Here is a 16,586-nt window from a genome sequence, read left to right on the forward strand (position 1 = left end):
TTAGTCTAGATAATTTAAACCACCTGGGGCTGGACTGTTGTATTTCATCCACCAGAGCTTGTAAGAGGTGAGCAGGTCGGCTGTGACCACTGTCCAGTTCATAAAGAACCTCCTCACAGACGGATGGCTTGGGCAGGCCTATCTGCCAACATAGCTCACACTCGCTTTCGCCCAGGCCCTGGGAGAGGGACCTCTGGGTGACAGCCTGCCCGGGCTGCTCTCCAGGACTCCACAGTCACAGGGTCTTCCTGCTCCCATCCCCTCCTAAACAAGTGAACCAACCTGTTCACCTCACAATTGGCCACAGGGTGTCGCTAAGCTGTCAAAAAACTGCAGAGCAGCAGTGGAGGAGGACAGGGTGCAGGGAGGGAGGGGACATGTGTGTCCAGCATCAGGAAGTGAGGGCTGCCTGTGGCCAAACAGTGAGTGTCATATTTCAGAAATAACCCACAATTTTATCTCGTTAGACACCGGATCAACACTCCCAATTTATTGAGGCACAAAGCCCACCGCCACCACCACCAAATCCTAACACCCTGTCTGGACTCAGCAACTGGAGTTCCTGCAGTGGCCAAGTGCGGGGCGGCAGGAAGGGACGAGTTCTGAATGTTGACTTAAGTTGACATCTAGTTTTCAGTAACAGTTGTGTTTAACCAACCTGCAATGAAATTCCTGAAAGCAATACGATGACTGAGCTGTCCCGAGAATGTGCAAGCCATCTCCCTCCCCACTGTTCCCTTGGGGGATACGAGGAGGCAGAACCACTGACCCACCATGGCCAGACCAGACAGAGCCTCGGAGATGCTGCTTGCTGTCAGATTTGGTTTGGGAATCTGGGGGGAAAACGGGGACGAGATCTCAGGGCAACTGTAGCATGTTCCTCCTCCTCCTTCTTCCTATACCCCATAGAGGCCCACGAATACCCGTCCAAGGGCCAGAAAGGGAAGAGAAGAGGAACGAGAGCTGAGGAAGACCCCTGCTTCTCACTCCCTCCTCAGCTGGAGAAAAGCAGATGCCACAGAGCAAGACGCAGCCTTTTATTGGTCTAACCCACATGCCTCATGGCAGGCTTGGGCAGCCTTCTCCATCGGCCTCCAGTCTCCCCTCCGTGGAGAGCTCCTAGCTTGCCCCCGGAGAACAGTGTCCCGGGCAGGGGTGGCAGACGTTCGGGTGGGGCCCGACGGGGGCTCCAGGTGTTGGAGAGAGTGTGGGGCCGAGGGGGACAGGAGCCTGCGGAGCCCCCGCCTGCCAGGATGGGAGAGGTCGGGCGGAGGGAGGCTGCCAGCAGCTCCTAGTGCGCCCTCCGCGCCATCAGCATCTCTCGGATGTTGTCCTCCGCTTCCTTCACACTCCGCTCCAGGTAGGACTTTTTCTGCTGTGATGTGAGAGAGAAGGGTTAGGGCCAAAGTGGGCAGGTGCAGCCCTCACAGCCACAGGTGCTGGTGTCCTTCCCCAAATAAAAGGCAAGTAAGCTTCCCTGCCCACAGCACTCCCCTCAGGCAGCAGGAGGACCTAGCCTGGTACAGGAAGCACCAGTGCCCCGTAGAGGGCAGGCCATAGCACCCTTACCCAAAAGGAAGCACATGAGATTACACCAGATAAAGGCCAGACAATTCCAGGACAGAGCTCCTGGCCCTCGATGGGCTGTCTCCTCTGAGGGTTTTCCGTGGCCCGAGCCAGGCATCCACAGCCCCTGCCTGGTGTGCTGAGCAGACAGCATGCACACACCGTCCGGCGAGCCCAGGGCAGTCGGCTGCACAGCTCAGGCAGGCAGATGAGTCAGGGTGCAATCTGCTTTTCTACTGAATCTGCTGCTGCCGCTGCCGCCGCCGCCGCAATCCAGAGCAATGACACACGGTTTAGTAAAGCAGTTAGAGAAGCTCCCCTTCTGTCCCATCTGGGTCCTCAATTAAACATCCCAACTTCAACAAAGAAACACAGTTTCAGAAGACACATCAGGACCAGGACCACAAAGATTAGTCAAAGGAAATGATGGGTGTACACATTTGCCCTGTGCTCATTCCAAAAGTATGGTGGCTTTACCACAGCCTCCTGCCCTGGGAACCAAGCTGTGGCTGTTCCCACTTAGCAGACACGACAGTGCCCGTTACAGGGATGGCACACATGTCTCCAAAGGACTCTTGGAACCATTCCCTTCAGGGTGCGCATGACCGAGGGAGCCACGCTGGGGTTGGTGCCACCAGCGGCCTCCTTCCTGCCCTCCCCACTTCACTCAAAGTGACCCAGGGAAAGCCTAAGGCAGGGGACATCCCAACTGCTTGACAGGCCCTCCCTCGGGAACTGAAGGGACAGACAGGGAAAGTGCGTGTCTACAACATGTTCACTTGCATCAAACCTCTGGTGGACGCTCTGCAGGTCTCTGCCTTAAACTTGTCCCGTTTGGCCAGATAAGACTGATTCCAAGGCTCACTCTGCAGGAGCGACACAAACCTGCATCAGCTCCTGTGTGAGCCTGTCTCCAGCTGACCTTCCAGTCAAACCTCCTCTTGGGCAGGAAAAGCCCAGTCCCCTGACTCATCCACTTCCTTACAACACCAGGAGTACCATAAAAGCCACCAGGACGGTGACAATTCAGCGGCCCCAAATGTGTACTGTTGCTAAGGAATTTTGCTTAAGTACACTGCTAACCCTGATACAGCCTATCACTGTGATAGCTTGGGGATTGAACTTCCTTTGATAAACAACCCTTCGAGTTCGAGTTTAAGAGGCACACACTGATAACTGCTGCCTCATCACTGAAGAATGTGCCCGCATAGGAGAGCTAGTCACGGTGCCACATACCACCTGGGCACCTTGGACCCAGCCTCAGGGAGGTGCAGACAGGGCTGGTGGAGAAAGCAGGACTCTCGCTGCCACAGCCAACGCTTAGGGACCTGGGTCTGCTGCCTTTGCTCTAACAAGGTCACAGATGGCAAAGCCATAAACCTAGCACATCATAAGGGCTCCTACATCCTGTCCAGGCTTCTGAACAAATGCAGGTTATAACCCTCAGCATGAATGCTTTTTTATCCCATGACATGTTTTTCTTCAATCATCTTTTTTAAAGATAATGTAAATAAGTTTATCTCTCTTTAAATCTCATTGTCTGGTTGGTTTTTTTTTTTTTTTTTTTTTTTTTTTTTTTTTGTTTCTTTCTTTTTTTAACTTCTTTTTCGAGACAGGGTTTCTCTGTGTAGACCAGGCTGGCCTCGAACTCACAGAGATCCACCCGCCTCTGCCTCCCAAATGGTAGAATTAAATGCCACCACCACCACCCTGGTTTTTGTTTCTAGAGGCAGAACAGCCTGTGTAACCTGGGCTATCCTGGTACTCAGTATGTGGCCTGTGCTTGCTCCGAATTTGTAGTAATCCTCCTGCCTCGGTCTTGCAAGTACTGATATTACAGGTGTGCACCATCAAACTCAGCCCTTTAAATCTTCAGTTTAAATTTAATGGAGAATTCTAAAAACAAAACAAAAACACCAAACAAAAAACCAACAATCACTAACCCAATAATTCCTATCTCAGCCTCAAGTACAACTAAACCCAATGACATCCACCCCAGACCACAGCACCTGCTGGGAGGTGAACTCTCACAAAAGGTGTCCTGAAGTCCTAATCCCTACTACCCCAGAACACACTTTTAATTGGGAACAGAGGTCTCCAGATTTGATCCCATTATGGATTCTAAATCCAGCTAATGTCCTTGAAGGAAGGTGATGTGAAGACACATGGGGAGGATGTCACATGTGCTCCAAGGAGAGACCTGAGTGCTCTGTCTACAAGCTGCAAGGGCAGAGCAAGCATTCAGTGGAAGCACAGGTCTACCATGCTTCATTCTGGACTCGGCCTCCAATCTGAATTTGTGGTGACTTCTCATGTCGCTAAGAAATCAGCACAGTACCTGAGAAGATCTGTGTCCCAGACACAGTCCACACCAAAGACCCCTCTGAACCTAAAGGATCCTATGTGGCTACACCTCTGGCCACATCAAATGGTAAATGTCTCTACTTCTCTTAAAAACACTTGGGAGAAGACCGACCAAAAACAAAGGAAACCATAAGCAATGATAAAGAAATGAAAGGATAAAGAGAGGATAAAGGATATGAAGGAGGCAAGACTTAGCGAGCCGTTTCTCACTCGACTCTCTATAGTTTATTCCTAAAAGGATCAGAAAGTCAGCTCCTTTCTTGAATTGGCTCTGCACTGTGCACCGTCCTGGAGTCGGTCACGCTTTGCTAGCCCCATCTAAGAAGTATCTGGAACTCAGAAGTATCATGAAGTGGCTGCTTTGAAGTGTCTTTCTTCTGCTCCTGACCTCGACATCGTGGCCGGGGGCTTCTTTTTACACTCAAAGCTTTCTCTCCAATAGCTTTCTATCTTAGAGGAAAGGCAAAGCTATTTTGTCTGTGGGCTGCTAAGTCTGAAGAGCATAGCCTGTGTGGCCTTTAAACACAAATGTGCTGCTGGCTGCGGCCAAGACCAAGGCAGACTGAGGATCTGGTTGGCACTGTCTGGCCCACGACAGTACCTCCTTCCTCACAGTGTGCACGTGAGCTCCTTAGTCTCTTATAAAGCACTAATCCCATTGGAAGGGCTCCATCCCCATGACCTGATCACTTCCCACCCCAGCTCCTCCAGTATCACCTTATCCGAGAAGGGAATGTCCAGTGGGCAAGACCTGGTTCTGCCCATGCCTGGGTCCTAGAGTCTAGAGACAAGGCTGGTGGCTGCATGTGGAGCACTCACCGGGAGGACGTCTTGGGAGCACTGGCACACACACTGTTCTTGTTTCCCTCTCAAGGTCAATAAATGGGGACCACGAACCAGAGGGAGCAAAGGCACACAGTGACCGTCCTTCACAGTGGCTTTCCTGTGTGGGCTCTGGCCCCTAATCTTTTGCCCGTGGATATAAAGATTTAAACTAAATCTTCACTTATGCCAACAGAGACATCAGAGCCTTGCTCTCACAAACACAGCAGGCCCTTAGACTCTGGCAGGCCAACTATTATAGCTATAAAGCAAACCTTCTCGAGTTCCCAGGTTTCAGACTCTGGAATCTGTAAGACACTTGGACAGTGGTCCCCTGGAAGCGCCAGCCCCCCGCCACCCCCCCCCATCCACACCTCGCAACAGCAGCAGCAGCAGCAGCAGTCCTGGAACAGGCATGTCCTTCCTGCAGCCACCTCCCCACCCCGTCTCTCACAGTTCCCCTCAGAACCCTTCCCCAGGGAATTCTCTAGTTCATCAAACCACAGAGCTGGGGGTGCGGCGACATTCTTATGGAACCTTCTTTGGGTAAGAATTTCTGAGACTTCCTGTGCGGCTCAGCATGGCCAGGGAAGTGACATTGCCGGCCGGAGTTATTGCTCACAGATCCAAGTTTCTTTTTCTGGGAGACAGTCTGAGGCTGGTTTTTCAGTCTCATCGGGGGACAACACTCAAGTCCCCAGAACTTTCCCAACATGACAAGTCTCTCAGACAGACTGCTGAGGTAATTCACCCTGTGACTCTCTACAGGATTCTCTCTGAGGAACTTGATCCCTAACTCTCTTCTAAATCTGTACTTTTCCCCTTCCTGTTTCTCATGCCTTAGGACATGAAAAAGAAAGGGTTTGTTTTTTTCCTTCTTTTTTTTTCTTTCTTTTAGCCCAGGCTGCCTTTAAACTCACAATCCTTCTGCCTCTGCCTCCCAAATATTGGGGATACAGGTGTGCACTGCCACACCAGCTATTTTAAGTTCCCCTCTTTGAGGCTCTGCTCTTTCTAGGGTTTCCACATGACCCTCACTATGCCTCTCAAATGTCGCTCTCCTTAGCTCCAAAGCAGGCCTCCTCCGGCTAGCCCTATGCCTGCAATCCAGGCTGCACAGGCAGCAGGCAGGGTCGACTCAGGCCCTCTTCTGCCTGAGGTATTTTGTAAGATTCGTGTCCTCTGAGACCCTCTGCCTCTCCCAGCCACAGACTCTGTCCTTACGGTGAATCCCAGCTTCCAGCTTCTCTAGACCCCTGCCAGCTTCAGGCTTTCCTACTCATCAGAAAACTGAAGGCAAAGGCTAGCCTCTCCTCATCTGTCCCTCAACGTCCCAGATTAAAAGTCCAAGAAACAAGTATGGTGGCCCATGCTTATGAACCCAGCATCAAATTGTGTCTTTTTAAAAAAAAGAGGGGGAAGCTGGGTGGCGGCGGCAGCGGCGGCGGCGGCACATGCTTTAATCCCAGCACTCGGGAGGCAGAGGCAGGTGGATCTCTGTGAGTTTGAGGCCAGCCTGGGCTACAGAGTGAGATCCAGGACAGGCACCAAAGCTACACCAAGAAACTCTGTCTCAAAAAAACAAGAAAGAAAAGAAAAGAAAAGAAAAGAGAAGAGAAGAGAAGAGAAGAGAAGAGAAGAGAAGAGAAGAGAAGAGAAGAGAAGAGAAAAGAAAAACGAAACGGAAAGAAGGAAAGAAGGAAGGAAGGAAGGAAGGAAGGAAGGAAGGAAGGAAGGAAGGAAGGAAGGAAGGAAGGAAGGAAGGAAGGAAGGGAAAGAAACAGAGAGAGAGAAAGAAAGAAAGAAAAAACAAACCAAGAAACAAAGAGGAAGGAAAAAGAAATAACAAAAACATGGGTTGCAGAGGTGGTCAGTTGGTCAAGTTTGGATTCTCAGCACATACTTATAAAGCTGGGTGTGGCAGCACATGCCCGTGATCCTGGTCGTAGAGAGGAAGACAGGAGCACCCCTGGATCCCACTGGCCAGCCAGTCCAGGCAATGGACAAGCTCCAGGTCCACTGAGAGACCCTGCTTTGAAGGCTAAGGTGGAGAGCAACTAACGAAGACAGCCAGTGTTGACCTCTGGCCTCCACCCACACTCACACGCCGGTGTACATGCAGACGGGCTCACATAAACACAGTCGGCAGATTTTCGTCTCCTCAGTCTTCAGGAGTGTAGCTGGTCAGGGGACGGCAGTGCCCACTCTAACGAAGCTGGGAAAAGTCCAAGGTGTGCTGTGGGGAAGGGAGCATGTCTTGACAGACAGGAAGCCAATGTGGAAAGCCAGGGGGAGAGGAAGAAAAGGGAAGACACAGAAGGCAGGACAGGAAGTAGGAGGCAAAATGAGAGGCCTCCACGGCCAGAGGGAGCATCTCGGACAGCAAGGATGTCTGTAACCTGAACTGTCGAAGAGAGCATCACAAGGACAGGAGAGTCAGGATCTGACTCTGTGAACTCCCACTGAAGATGCCAGGCCCCACAGCGACTGAGGAACCACAGCACTGAGTGGAGGGACATGCTCAAAGGAAGCAAGCACCTCAGCAAGGCACAGTAGACACTACATTAGCAACAGCCTCTGGAGGCCGTTCTGCTCAAGGACAGGAACCCATGACTTGTTTAGGAAACACAGACTGTAGTTCTGCAGAGAAGCTGATGCTGCTCCCATGTGGGGTCGAACCCCAAGCCGCCTGGGTCCTCTACTCCCTGTTCGACGCAATCCATCACGACAAAGGGCTACACTGCTCAAGCGCGTCAGAGCAGGATCGCAGGGGAGAAAGCTTTCTTCTTCTACACCAGTGGCTAGACCCTCAGCTCCCCAGGTCATGTGACCTCAACTGCTGCCTTGCCTAAGAGTCCCATTTAAGCTCCAAGAAAGCTGGAAGAGACCAGGGCGAAGGAAAGCTTACAGGGAGCGCAGGGCCAGGAGGGGCAACTTGTCCATCGCAGAGGGACAGGCTCCATCCAAAGGGCCACCAACAGTAGGCAAACGGCTTAAAGCGAGGATGAAAACCCAGATGTCCCGTCCGGCACAGAGACAGGCTGGGGCTTTTGGTTCAGCAAAGATTAAGGGGAGAAGGGACCTGAAGGGCAGTGGTTCTCATGTGGTTCCCACCCCAGAAGCACAGCAGCAGCAGGGAACTTGTCAGAAATGCACATTCTTGGGCCCCAACCAAGACTCACTGAATCAGAAACTCTGGGTTGAGTCCAGTAATCTGTGTTTTTACAGCCATCCGGTGATTCCAAAACCTGCTGAAGTCTCAGAGCCACTGCTCCAAATCAGGAGTCAGTAAATTTTTCCAATAAAAGGCCAGATAATAAATAGCTTCTGTTTTATGGGGCTGTCTGTCACGGTAACACACAAGTGGCCATGGACAATGAGCCAGTGCTGTGACCTCACTAACGGGCACAGCGGGCCTTTGGGAAGGGACTGAAGCTCAGACCTGCTCAGAGGCAGCAATAATTTGCCAACCATTTTTTTTGCCAAGTGTCTCTCCTTAAAAAGACGGCGCTTTCCAGGGTGGAATGAGCATCCCAGGGAGACAGCGCAGTGACTCTGAACTTTCAATGAAAGCGAACAAAGCTGTCGGTTTCCACGCATCTTTCCCTTCATTCACTCGGTCATTCAGCTCACTTCATGGAACAGCTTTGCCTACTTTTTCCTCCAGCAATCCTGGTGTCAGACATTCACGGCACCCCACTCCCAACTGCCTGGGCGAGCCCCCATTCACTGCGGGTTCTCTGCCTTCCTGCCTACGAAGGCCGCATCATCAAGTGACTTCGCCTGGAAAGCAGACGACAGCCCCCCACTTCCCACCTAGCTCAGGGCATCCATTAGACTCCACAACCACAGCAGCCTGCCCGCTCCAGGCTGGGCTCTCATGACCACAACCAGAAGCCTGGACAGCTGCTGTCTGGCGCTCCCCTCTGGCGGCCCCCAGCCCATCGCTCTCACTGTCCCTTTCCTACCTACCCAGCTCAGAGGCCACAGACCAGCAAAGGATTTTGAAGTTTTCATTAAAAAACAAAAACAGGCCAGGTGCGGTGGTGCGCTCCTTTAATCCCAGCACCCAGGAGGCAGAGGCAGAATGATCTCTGTGAGCTTTGAGGCCGGCTTGGTCTATGAAGAGAGTTCCAGGACAGCCAAGGCTATTACAGAGAAACCCTGTCTCAAAAATAAAATAAAATAAAATAACAAAACAAAGCCAATGTGGGCTGGAGAGATGGCTCAGCGGTTAAGAGCACTGGCTGCTCTTCCAGAGGACCTGAGATCAATTCCCAGCACCCACATGGTGGCTCACAGCCATCTATAGAGGGGTCTGATGCCCTCTTCTGGCATAAAGGTGTACATGCAGATAGAGTACTCATACACATAAAATAAATAAATAAATAAATAAATAAATAAATCTTAAAAAAAAAACAAACCGCAAAACCCCACCTTCTGCCACACACACTTTTCTCTTCCGCCCTCTCCCTCTGCAGCTTTTCCCTGGGAAATGTTAGCCTGTGCTGAACCCAGTCACTACCCATGCCGACAGTGGCTGGGCACCGCTGGAGGAAAACGTTCCAATGTGTGGAGCAGTTCACAGACCGTGACCCTCAGTGGATATCCACCAGCCAGAAACCCTGTTCAAGTCCACTGTGTCCACCTGTCTGCGCTCCAAACAAGTTCATACTCTGTCTGTCTTCCCGAATCTATTCTCCATTCTCCCTCAGTTCACCAAGAGGAAAGAAAATCCAGCCACCACTGCTTTCGACTGCTGAATCTAATCAGGCCATGCGCGCGCCCACCTCTCCCCTTGTTAGAATGGACAGCACTGACTGCAATCCTGCATGCCTGCCCAGAAGCCCCACTCCCAGCCAGCCTCTCTTTCTTATTAAGCTGTTTCAGATCCTTCCTTGAAGAGGAAAATCATTAAAATAAAACATTGAAAACGTTTCCCAAGGGCCACCGATGCTTGGTGGGAAAAGCTCTTGCCGCGTAAGCCTGAGAAGCCAATCAATCCCCAGGACCAACAGAGAACAGCAGAGCCCAGCTAGGGGCCGAGACCTACAGCCTGGCCCTCTTACAGAGACAGGAGAATCACCTGGGTGCTCACAGCACGGGAGGAACAGAGACCCTGCCCAACAAGATGAGAGGGGTGGGCAGCAGCTCCCTGACCTCCACATGGGTGCCATGCTGTGTGCTCACACTTATGTACACGTATCATAAAATTCAGTTAAAAAAAAATGCTTTCGGGAGCTAGAGAAAGGTTAAGAATCCTTGCTCTTCTTGTAGGGGCCCCCAGTTTGGTTCCCAGATGTGGGTTACATCGGTGGTTTACAACTGCCTGTAACTACCTCCAGCGAATCCAACACCTTCTTCTGACATCTGCACACATGTGTGACATCTGCACACATGTGGCATTCACACAGGCAAGCCACGCACACACACATTCTCTCTCTCTCTCTCTCTCTCTTGAAAACCAAACTTTTTTGGTCTCAGGGCACCCTGTAGACATTGCCTCTTTACTCTCCTCCTCTTAGCAAAAATTCTAAGTGTGGCGCAGGAACGCCCCACCCCCCCCTCCGCCAGGGGCAAGGAGCTTTTGCTTGTTTTCTTTGAGACAGGGTCTTACTATGTAGCTGGGGCTGACCTGGAACTCACTATGTAGATCAGGCTGGCCTTGAACTCACAGAGATCCATCTGCTTCCCAAGTGCTGGGATTAAATAAAGGTGTGCACCACCATGCCTAGTACTGTTTTGTTTCTTGAGAGTCTCTTTCTATAGTCTTGGAACTCACAGTGATCCTCCTGCTTCAGGATCCCAAAGTGCTGGCATTCTAGAGTGGAGCACCCCTAACAGCGACAATGGTTTCAGAGCTGCCCCGCCTTCTACTTGCTCCTCAGCCCTCTCTGATCAACCTCCGCGGGACCTGCAGTCTAGCCCTGGGGGCCCGCGGCCCGAGCACTGGGACTTCTCTAGGAGCAACGGCATTCATCATGACTGTCTTAGCTCTCACGGCCGCCAGACATCACCTCCTACATCCCTGCTTCCCCGGCTGAGTGCTCCCTCCTGAGAGCCCTCCTCCGCTGCCTGGTTGTTCCCAGAAGTCATCCTGAACTCTTCTCCTACTGCTCAGCCAACCTTGCCGTTCTCAGAGTCTCAGACATTTAAATATCTTATCATGCTTGATCACGCCGAGGCAGTTTTGCTTTGTTTGTTTGTGTGTTTGTAATAAACCATCCTCTCTGCTTACAACAAAGGCAACTGATTTATACTTACTCTCTTCGGGCATCTTCGTTCAGTAGATGGCACTTACCCAGTCGCTCAATTTTTTTTTTTTTGGTTTTCGAGACAGGGTTTCTCTGTTAGCTTTGCGCCTTTCCTGGGACTCACTTGGTAGCCCAGGCTGGCCTCGAACTCACAGAGATCCGCCTACCTCTGCCTCCCGAGTGCTGGGATTAAAGGCGTGTGCCACCACCGCCCGGCTAAGTCGATCAATTTTTAAAAATTAAAAAACTAAATAGCAGCCAGGTGTGGTGGCTTATGCCTTTAATCCCAGCACTCAGGAGGCAGAGGCAGACGGATCTCTGTGAGTTCAAGGCCAGGATGGTCTACAGAGCAAGTCCAGGTCAGCCAGAACTACAGTGAGATCTGTCTCAAAAGATAAGAACCACCTTCCCTAAACACTCAACTAAGGCCGCCCCGAGAAACTCTGAACATGCCTCTCCCCGTGTGGTCTCCAGCTCACTTTGTGTCTGTATATCCATACAAACCCTGTAAGAGTAGGCAACCTGTCTGCCGGGCGAACACTGCACCCCTAGCACCAAGAACTGGTACACAAGTCATTCAGCCAACACTCAGTGAGCACCTAGCGCACTGCAGGCCCACAGAGCACAGGGAGAAGAAGAGTGAGCAAGTCACACTGGTACTCACCGTCCCAGGCAGGGCACACACAACAGTGAACTCCTAGCATAAGGAAGGGCACTCCAAAACAAAATAAATAAAGGTGAATTTTAAAGATGTTTTAAAGGGGAGAGGTGAAGACACACTTGGCCTGGTGTGAGTTTTGAAACCGCAAAGCCCACCCCTAGTGAAACACTTCCTGCAACAAGGCCACACCCCCTAATCCTTCTCAAATAGAACCACTTCCTAATGCCACTCCCTAAGCACTCAAATACAGAACCCAAGGGGCCCATTCTTATTTAAGCCGCCACAGAACGCAATGAGGGCTCTGAGGGAAGGCACAGTCTACAGGAGGAAGCATCTGAGGTAATCAAGGCTGTGGCAGAGGTGTTTTGAACACAGAACAGAGCAGGTGTGTTTGGAGAACTGGGTATCAATCAAACTGAAGCACCGAGATGGGGTGAGCGAGAATCCGTCAAATTATACAGGGTCTTGTTGTGGGATATTCTGATCACACTCTGACATTCCCGAGACTGCCAATAGAGTTTACCTTGAATCAGAGGGCAGAGCTAGCTACCAACTGATCAGAATTAGCCATAGAGGTTTTGGAGGACCAAGGACATATAGAGAGACACAGGAAGTAATAGGGAGGGGCTTAGAAAGAGTCACAGGCCTTTTTTGGATCAAGGAAAGAGAAAGAAAGGAGGTCACTGGTTGCTTCTCGGATCAACCAAGTTTTTACCCAGACATCTGACTCCCGAGTTTTACTTAATAATAGAACAATATAAGTAATCACTTCAGGGTACTCTCTCTTTCTCTCCTTTTTTAAAGGAAAGATCTATCTACATAGCTCTGGCTATCCTGGAACTCACTATATAGCCCAGGCTAGCCTGGAACACAACACAGATCCACCTGCCTCTGCCTCCTGAGTGCTGGGATTAAAGGCATGTGCCACCATGCCCAATCAATTATACAAGGTCTTAAGCCACCAAAGTTTCGGTATTTATCTTAAAAGCAAAATAAAGCCACAGAGCATCCTGGACCAGTTAGTTGTCTAAGTTCTGTACTTTAGAGATGTTGTTCACAGAACACACATTGTGAGTGCTGGAAATTTATTAGAGGGTGCTTAAACAGTCTTTAAAAGACAACATCTTATCACCTCCTGAAGAAAAAAAAGCCAGTCGATGGTGGTGCTCATCATCCCAGCACTTAAGTGGCAGAGGCAGGTGGATCTGTGAGTTCAAGGCCAGCCTGGTATACAGAGGAGTTCTGGGACAGCCAGGGCTACACAGAGAAACCCTGTCTCAAAAAACAAAACAAACAAACAAACAAGGGCCGGTATCTTAGCGGTGACAGTGAACATAAAGAAACGTAGAGAGACTTAAGAACTATTCCCGAGGAGGGGGAGTAATAACAGAATTTCACCAAGACCTTCACTGTAACTCGAACTAGGCAGCAGACGTCAGGGATGAGGACGGGACAGCAAGGCTCTCCCAACACACCTCGCTTGGACTTGCATGCTGGCTGGCTGGTGTGACCTTTACTGAGCGGAGGAACCCAGGACCAGGACTGTAAGGAAAGACTACAAACTTTATTTTCCACATGCTATGTATAAAGCACCTATAACATACCCAAGGTGGGTGTGAGATGAGGACCAGACTGACCTGAAGTTCATGGAGGACAGCCAGCCAAAGATGTGGCTTTTAGGGTCGGGGAGAGAGCTTGGTTAGGAAACTGCTTGCTGTGCAAGTATGAGAACCCAAGTTCAATCCCAAGAACCGTGGGCTGGACCATGGACAGTGGTACACACTCCCCAGAACTGCAGAGGCAGAGCCGGCGGATCCCTGGGGCCTACTCACAGACCAGGCAACCAACCTAGTCTACTTGGTGAGCTCCAGGCCCATGAGAGGCCCTGTCTCAAAATATGAGGAATGACACCCAAGGCTGACTTCTGGTCTCCACACATGTGTGCATGCACACACATGAACAAACAAAGCATAAAAAAGTGATGCACGCCCTTATTCCCAGCCCTCAGAAGGAGGCAGAGGCCAAATGATCTTTGAGTCTGAAACCAGCCTGGGCTACACAGTGAGTTCCAGGCTAGCAGGCTAGCTAGAAATACATAGTGAGACCCTGACTCAAAAAATAAATAAATAAATAAATAAATAAATAAATAAATAAATAAATCAGAAAGTTGGGGAGTATAACTTGGGAGGTTGAGGATGAAATGTAGTTCAGAGCACAGAGCTTGCCTGGTACATGTGCAGCCCTGGATTCAGTCCCCAGTACCACCAAGAGATAAGTGAAATCTCTGTCACACACACATATATTTATGTATGTATGGGCAGCAGGATAGTTCAGTAGGTGAGTGTGCCTGCCTCTATGACCACCTGGTTTGATACAAGACTCACGTGATGGAAGAGAGAACCCACTCCTGCAAACTGTCCTCTGACTTACACACACACACACACACACACACACACACACACACACACACACACACACTGGCATGTGCACACCCACCGCCACAGATAAACATATTCAAAGTTAAAATAAATTAAGAAAATATATGTGACATCTGAAGTCATGAGGAAGGATAAAACTCTTAAGAGTACGGGGGGGGGGGGGGGGGGGGGGATTTAACCTTAAAGACATTCGACATTTTATGGCTGGAGGAATAGGAATGGACAGGAGATCAGACAACGGGAGCAGAGACAATGTCACAGCAGTGCCTGACGTGGTCACACCCCTGTAATCCCAGCCCTGAGGTGGTCACACCCCTGTAATCCCAGCCCTCCAGGAGGCTGAGAAAGGTTAGAAAGGCTCAGGCCAGGGACACATCGAGACCCTGTCTCAGACAACATAACAAAACCGTAGGAGGAAGAGAGGAAGAAAGTAGAGATGGAGGGGAAGCTGGGCTGTGCAGGAAGGGGGGGGGGTGTTATATACTATTTCTAACAATCTTCTTTCTACCTTGAGGCCTGACCCCAAAGTTTCATGAAAGAAATTAGCCAATACTTTGTCAGTTTTTTCCCAGTGAGACATCGGGCCTTGCAAAGACCCAGGACTGCTGCAGAAGCACGGGTATAATCACACCTAGAAGTGCTGGGAAGGCTGAACTGCTTTGTTCAGGAAATGAAGCAGCCAAGAGAACGTCCTCAGAGACCACGCAAGGCCAAGGCTGAGAATCTCATTAAGTACTTGGAGATCAGCAAAAGGCAGCCCAGAGAACTCCCTCCATCCCCAAAGAAACCCTGTGTGATCCCGTTCTCAGCTGATGAACGCAACAGCCTACACACACACACTACACCTCTTCCACAGGAGAAAAACACAAGTACTTGGTGTACAATAAAGAACATGGAGACAGACAGACACACACAAGAATTTTCTTAATATATATTACTTTTGTCTTTCCAAGATTAAGAACCAGCTCATAGGGTTGGACAGATGGCTTAGCAACTGAGCATGCTTTCTGTTCTTCCCGAGTTCAGTTCCCAGCACCCACATTGTCTGGTGACTCAACCACCAGCGACTCTAGCTGCAGAGGATCAGACACCCCTTTCTTGCCTCCCTGGGCACCTACACATACACGGCATACACATACACAGACACCATCAATTGTTTCACGGAGTTTTAAAAAGAAAATAAAGGTCTCAGTAAAAAGAATGGAGGGACTCTCAAACTCCAGCAGCAGTAATACCAAGGCCAGTGACTGCCAGTCTCTACCCTGTCAGCCTTGGAAGGATCCAGAAATCAAGTGTTCTTGGTAGAGTTTGGCCTGAAGGCACAGTAAAGCAGGGTGGCTGGGGCGTGCCAGGGCCGGGAGAGGAAGCAGGAGCCAACACCTCACATTCTTAGAGGCGGGGGTGTGACTGACTCAGCTCAGTTGGGGGTAGGAGTCCCGCAGGTGTGGACTTGTGGCCAGGCTCTCTGCTCCAACTAAATCAAGAACTGCTGTTTTTTTTACAGCTCAACAACAAAAAGAGCAATTAAAAAGACAGGCAACGGCCAGGGCCAGGCCAGAGAGAGAGAGCTCTGTGAGAAGTGCACTCACTTGTCGCCAAACCAGATGATCTGAATTCAATCCCGGCTCACGCGGTGAAGGGCAGACTCACCATGGCAAATTGTCCCCTGACCTCCACACTCCCCGCCCCACACACACCATCACACATAATAAATAAATGAAATTTATAAATTAAACCAAAGGATGTGAACAGATATTTCTTTCTTTAAAAAAATTAATAATTTACTATGTATACAGTGTTCTGTCTGCATGTACACCTGCACACCAGAAGAGGGCGCCAGATCTCATTACAGATGGTTGTGAGCCACCATGTGGTTGCTGGGACTTGAACTCAGGATCTCTGGAAGAGCAGCCGGTGCTCTTAACCCCTGAGCCATTTCTTTTTTAAAATGACATATTAATGACCAAACAGCACATGAAAAGATGTTCGACATTATTATTTATTACAAAATTGCAAATACCACAAATACCTAGTATCACAGTGTGATACCGTTTTACATTCCCTGGGACCACTATAATCAAAATGAAAAAATAACCAGTGTTGGTGAGGATACAGGGAAACTGGACCCCATGTACTGATGGTAAGAATATAAGCAGTGCAGATGCCATGGGAAACAGTTTGGGAGAAGGTCAAACATTAAACCATATCACAGTTTTCACGGGAAGGTGAATACCAAGGGAAACAAACCCAGGTATTCAAAAGGAATCTGAGAATGCCTGCTGCAGACTTTCCATGACCAAAAGGCAGAAACAGTGCACATGCCCATGAATGTTTAAGACATTATGGAATGTTCATACTATGGATTATTATTCAGACAAAAATGAGGGGAGAAGTATTCATAAATGCTACATCACAGATAAACTCTGAAAAACAATTAGCTAACCCCCAAAAGCCATGTTATACAAAATAATCAATCTAGGA

General features: G+C 49.9%; 1 protein-coding gene across 1 annotated transcript in view; it reads right to left on the bottom strand.

The window, feature by feature from the left end:
• Window positions 1-1,023: 1,023 nt before the first annotated feature.
• Pfdn1 (prefoldin subunit 1) overlaps window positions 1,024-16,586 on the bottom strand; it is a 60,249-nt gene continuing 44,686 nt past the window's right edge. The window contains exon 4 of the mRNA XM_006991053.4: window positions 1,024-1,375. Within this exon, the coding sequence (XP_006991115.1) occupies window positions 1,292-1,375 (84 nt within the window). The 3' untranslated portion in view covers window positions 1,024-1,291. The remainder of the gene's footprint in view (window positions 1,376-16,586) is intronic.

This window comes from Peromyscus maniculatus, chromosome 19, assembly GCF_049852395.1.
Source record: "Peromyscus maniculatus bairdii isolate BWxNUB_F1_BW_parent chromosome 19, HU_Pman_BW_mat_3.1, whole genome shotgun sequence".
In the NCBI taxonomy this organism is placed as follows: domain Eukaryota; kingdom Metazoa; phylum Chordata; class Mammalia; order Rodentia; family Cricetidae; genus Peromyscus; species Peromyscus maniculatus.